The sequence below is a fragment of the Miscanthus floridulus genome, chromosome 14 (assembly GCF_019320115.1).
Source record: "Miscanthus floridulus cultivar M001 chromosome 14, ASM1932011v1, whole genome shotgun sequence".
In the NCBI taxonomy this organism is placed as follows: domain Eukaryota; kingdom Viridiplantae; phylum Streptophyta; class Magnoliopsida; order Poales; family Poaceae; genus Miscanthus; species Miscanthus floridulus.
In genome coordinates, this window is record NC_089593.1 from 41,305,669 (window position 1) to 41,311,681 (window position 6,013).

The window sequence follows — 6,013 nt, forward strand, 5'->3', positions numbered from 1 at the left end:
GAAGATGGCAACATTGTTCTAGAGTTGGAAGAAGACATTGTATAAAAAGTTTATCTTGAAGAATAAAACGTCGAATTTCAATGCTAAGGCGTTTGCCAAGTTGGAATCCCATTGGGATGACTTCTTACAATACAAGACATCTCAAGAGAGTGAGGAACGTGTGATGAGGAATTAGCAGAATGCCCGACAGAAGCAATACCATCATCGCATGGGATCAGGTGGTTATAGGAGTGCTATTCCCAAGTGGCAGAACCTAGAAGCAGAGATTACTGCCAAGGGAATCATACCTGAAACAATAGAGAAGAACTGGCCTCAACACGCGAAGAATTGGTTCTACGCTCATGGGGGAAGCCTAGATCCAAACACTGGCAAGCTAATTTTCGGACAAAAAATTGAGAGAGCAACACAGAGACTAGCTCGTGCTATGGAAGAAGCTGATAGTGGTGTTTTCAAGCCCAACAGAGAAAAGGATGAATTGACATATGCCCTAGAGAATCCCGAACACGGTGGTCGAACAAGAGGCTATGGGGCGGTTCCGTGGCTATAAGCATTCCCAGCAGACAGGGATACCTACAGAAGCCGCCAGAGAAAGAAGGATGAGGAGGCAGACCGAATCCGTGTATTGGAGTAATTTGTTAATGAGTCACGACAAGCATTGCTTGAATCATGTGAACGAGAAAAATCTCTTGAGGCAAGAATGCAGGAGGAGATCAAGAGGCAAGTGCAGCTAGCAATGAGTCAAATGCAATCGCAAACAACGCCGGGAGTCACCATTAGCCCCGTTGGTCAGATGAAAAATAGTTGTGCTTCCACGGAGCTGCCAGTTATTCAAGGTAACGCTGGCTTGCGCTTCCCTGTTGATGATATTACCGAGCCTCTAACAACATGTGAGCTGCACATTCCAGATGGTAATAATGCATCAATCATGGTGGCTGTCGGGGTTGTATCTCCAATAGACCGAACGAAGACACCAAGAATCTATGGGTCAGTTATTCAACCTAGATATGCTAGCGTCTCGGTCGATAGAGTACTCAAAGGTTACAGCAATGTTCCTCTTGACATTGAAGGCGGTGATGGGGAGACGACACTAGGAGAAGCAGAGAAGACATTTATTCAATGGCGCAAACGTTTCATCATCATTCCTAGGGAGTCACCGCTTCCCCTACCTCACCCTAGGTATGAATGAAAGTGAACGAAATATTATTTTTCCATTAATTTTATATTGGCTTAAAAAATAATTGACCCACAACTTGTTTTTGTAGCAGGGTCTTCCCCTAGCCTAGCCCAATCATTCATTCCCCATCTCATCACAGCGTCGCGGGGGGCGAGACGACTTCATCCCCACGGCGATCTCCAACTCCTACACCGGCCCCATCGCCTCCACAACGATCTCCAACTCCTACACCAGCCCCACCGCCTCCATAACGATCTCCAACGCCTCCACGCCGGACTCCAACGCCGGCCTCATCGCCTCCATGCCGGTCTCCAACACCGCCCCCACCCTCTCCACAGCGACGCACTACAAAGACGTCTAAGGTCCCGGCGACAAAGAAGACAAAAAAAAAGAGTTATTTCTCAAGAAATACCTCCTAAAAAGACTGATGAGCAAATAGCAGCTGAAGAAGACAAAAAAGTGAAAGATTTTTTTATAGATATCCAAAAGCAGAGACAAGCAAAGCTTAAGGAGAAGTCGTACTTTTACATACCACGAGATCAGCTAAGGCAGAAGGTCGAAGCTCATAAGAAAAAGATGCTTGAAGTTCGTAAGCCTCCGCCACTATCAGACTATGACAGCTCCCTCGTGAAGTCACATGATACACATAAGAAAAATAAAAGAGCATCAGGGAAGGATGTCCCACAGCTCGGACAACAGAAGCAACCAATGCAAAATCTTGTTGTTGCTAATGAATATGGTTCCAACATAGAAGTCTATCGACCAGACAACTCTGGAGAAGTGTCGGTTCAAGACCTTAATGCTTTTTTTGAACAAACTGGTTTAACCTTGGATCAAGTGACGGGCAAAGCTCCAATCCAGAACCTAGAAGTTGATACCTAGAAGACTTATAAATTTGGCAAAAGTCTGTACAACCCTGCGGCTCTGAATGAATTGGGTACGCAAATGTACTTGCTCAACAAGTGGTACATGTAGGCGTGTGATAGGGGTGAGCAGTGGATCTTTGTCAGATTTAGAGACCATCATTACTTCCGTGGAGATGACATCTTACATATTAGTTTCGAAGAATTGCATCAACTATTCCACTTGGACGCTCTGGACAAATCAATCATTAGCTCCTTTTGTTTGTAAGTGATTCTTATTTTTATTTAATAAACTCACTTCCATGCGTACGTGTATATAATTATTCTCACATGTAACTTATATTTATATACAGATTCCAGATGTCAGAGCTTCAAAGAATACAAGACACCAGTATTGACTTTATTGATCCTTATATCGTATTCAAAACCGATATTATTGTCAAGGAGCACTGGGTATCTGAAGCACAGACGAATATCATGAAGTTCTTCGTGAAGCAGCACGACAAGACAACAATACTTTTCCCGTACAACTTTGAGTAAGTGTTAATAATAATATAGTCTACACATTTTATGTAATATCAATACAACTTATATGCATGTACGTGTGTGTATAAACCAATGCAGGTTTCATTGGATACTCATTGTCATTGAGTTAAACTCAAGCCAGTTAGTAATCTTGGACTCATTGAGAAAAGAGCGAGCACTATACCAAGATATGATAGACATTATCCAGGGGTAATTTCGATCTCTCGCGCATAACTATTATTGAATAGACTTTGCCATAATTTATTAATGATCGTACATTATTGGTCGCACAGGGTTTGGAAAGAGTTTATTCGGCAACACTGTAAGGATTGCAAGGCACCACTTAATGTAGTTGAAATACCAGTAAGTTGTACTATATATACTTCCCCACGTGTTTAATTACTATATCGTACTTCAATTTACGTGTGAGATGATGAGAATAATCTTCTTCTCGTACAGTGGTGTTTGCGGCAGAAATCAGGTAATAACTTGTGTGGATACTACGTTTGTGAATTTATCACTGCATATATAAGAAGAACTCCTGAAGATGTCCTTAGAGTACGTATATATCAATTTTTTATTTATTTTTAAATGAATATATATATATATATATATATGTATTAATACTTTTCCTTTTATTTCAAATGCAAGACTGAATGGTTGAAACGAAGGGTCATGCAAAAAGACCATCTGAAAGCAGTTCAAGAGTCAATAGCAGGATATCTTCTAGAAAAAGTGCTAAATCCCAACGGCGAGTTCTACTTTGATCTAAGGAACTAATGATGTAAATTAAATGTTTATTGATATCGTTATTTTCGAGAACAAGATTATGAAAGTGTTGTATATATACATATATATCTATAATATATATAGTTTCATACTTTATTCGAATATAATAATGCTCGAGATGAGAATTAGATGTAATTATATGCGTGCGTGTATTTATATTAGCAGCGTAGAATACGTACATAAAAACATATTATATATTAAACAAATATGTGTAACTGAACTGAAAACAAATTAAACAAAAAAAAAAGAAAAAGAAAAGAAACCTTTAGTCCCAGTTGGGGTTACCAACCGGGACTAAAGGGTGCGGCCAGGTTTGCTTGGCTGGAACACCAACCGGGACTAAAGGTCCCTCTTTAGTTCCGGCTTGATGACCCAGGATTGAAGGTTCCGCCTTTAGTCCCGGGATCGTTGTCCCGGCGCGGTAACCGAGACTAAAGACCGTTACCGCCCGGGACCACGAGTCCATTCTGTAGTAGACTGCCGCTTTTGATGCACGTGGAGCTCTGGCACGTGGAAGTCAGCTGGAACCTTGAGGTACACGGTCCCCGGCAAGCCAGGGAACGTCCTGCCGTTGAAGAGGACGCTCTTGAGATAGCACTCCATGTTCTGCTTGTGCTGGAACGCGACGCACGCGCAGGAGCCCCGGCACCTCCGCGCGCACACGTGGAACGGAATGATCTCGCCGTCGTTGAGGTCGTAACCCCAGAAGTCGGTGTGCGGCAGCGCCACCAGCTTCGTCGGCCGCGAGCAGTCGCGCCGGAACACCGGACGGCAGCCCCTGGTCCAGTCGCCAGGGTCAGCGCGCTCGTGGCCCGGCGCGCAGACGCACGCCGGGGCGGGCGCGTAGAGGCACACCGCGTTGGCGCCGCAGACGCCGTGGATTGTGCAGGGGTTGCCGAACGCCGCCCACGACACCGCCCACGCCCCCGTCGCCACGTCGATGCTGTACAGCCGGAGGTTCCCGTCGTCGTCCAGCGTGAGCCGCCTCCTGACGCCGGCAGCGGCACCGAGGTCGGCGGCCACGAAGCTGGCGTCGTCGCTGGAGAGGAACCGGCCGAGCGCGTCCAGCGCGGCGTCGCGGGTGAAGTTGTAGATCTTGCGCTTGTTGGCCACGTAATTGTTGTAGGGGTTGGGCCAGTAGATGCTGGAGACGTTGTGGTTGTCGTAGAAGAGGGACAGCATGGCGTAGTCGCTGAAGCCCAGGCTGTAGAAGCCGGCGGCGAGCAGCCTGCCCCTGCCGCCGCGCGACAACAGGTGCCTGGCCGCCGTGAACCGCTGCGCGGGGAGCAGCGTGTCCGTGGGGCTGTCGAAGCTCTGCCACAGCGCGTTGCCGTCCGCGTCCTCGAGCACGAGGTTCCCCGTGTCGTGGAGCTGGGCGCGCGACGCCGGCCCCGCCTGGGTCTGAGCCCCGGCGGCGGCGGTAGAGTTCCACACCACCGCGCCGTCGTAGTCCGTGAGGACGAGCGCGCCGCCACGGCTGTCGTCGAGGGCGAGGCGGGCGCCCCTGCTGTGCACGGGGCGCCCGGGCGCGGCGGTCCAGACCACGGTACGGTCGGCGGCGCGCACGAACCAGACGGAGACGGTGAAGATGGTGGAGGACACGCTGTAGAAGCCACAGGCAAACGTGCCGTCCGGGGAGACCAAGAAGTCCGTGGCGTGGTCCTCAACAGCGATGGCGCCGTCCCGGGTGAGGATGTCGAGGCGAGCCGCTCCGGCGGGTGGCAGTGGGAGAAGCAAGCCGAGAGTGATCAGCTGGAGGTGCAGGGCCGCTGCAACGGCGAGGGTGGTGCTCATGGCTCATTGATTAGCATGCAGGGCGTTGGTTGAGCGTTGATTAGCAGTGCGTTGGTTTAAGCGTTGATTAGCGACGGCGATTGAACTGAAGAAATCCATATTCCAAGGTCGGTCAAGTCAATGGTTACGTGGTTGCGTGCCATGTTAAACTACTACTAGTAGAGAAGGAAATTCTTTACAGGTAAGCATTTCAGTAAACTACTCGGTGAACGCGTTGATGGTTTGCATCTGATCTGACTACGCTTGTAGCATTCGTATTTGCATCCATCACGTGGTTGGTTCAATGCTTCGTCGTATCTCATCTGGTCATGTCTAAAGCTCTGATGCTAAAAGTTGAATATAAATTGGTGATGAATCTGATGACAACAAGAATGGCGCTAGTTTCGGGTTTGAGCGCAACACTTGTGAGTGTAACGAGAACAACCTCCGGTTAGAGCATCTTCGGCAGTTCCCCAATCCCACCATTTATCCCCCGTAAAACTGTCATACAAGGAAGATGGTTCACTTTTTCCTCTACGGCAGTCCCTCAGTAACCCTTCTTTTTTTTGGCCATCAAAATACAGTTCATCTCCCCTCAAATGAAGGCGAGAGTTGCATCTCCCCCCAATACAGTGGGGCCCACCGTAATTGCCTTCTTCTTTCTCTGCTCACCACCGAGCAGCCACCATGGTTGCAAGCTCGCCTAGATCCAGAGGAGGAGAGGACAAGCAAGGAGCTTGTGTCTTCCCGTAGGCTGGCCCCACTTCGTGCATCCGCGGCCATGGCCGGGGGCGAACGGGGTGGAGGAGACGGCGCAGCCGGGGCCGGCGCGACCAAGGTTGGGGACGGTGCAGCCACGGCCGCAGCCAGGGACGGGGATGGCAGGGCG

At 48.7% G+C, this 6,013-nt stretch overlaps 1 protein-coding gene across 1 annotated transcript; it reads right to left on the reverse strand.

Moving 5' to 3' along the window:
* Positions 1 to 3,792: 3,792 nt before the first annotated feature.
* Positions 3,793 to 5,145, reverse strand: LOC136503384 (putative receptor protein kinase ZmPK1). The gene has a single exon (XM_066498478.1). It carries the CDS (start codon positions 5,143 to 5,145, stop codon positions 3,793 to 3,795), a length of 1,353 nt encoding a protein of 450 aa, XP_066354575.1.
* Between the last annotated feature and the right edge of the window lie 868 nt (positions 5,146 to 6,013).

Bases quoted from the DNA above. Each gene is read 5' to 3' on its own strand.
- LOC136503384 (XM_066498478.1), bottom strand. From the start codon at position 5,145: ATGAGCACCACCCTCGCCGTTGCAGCGGCCCTGCACCTCCAGCTGATC.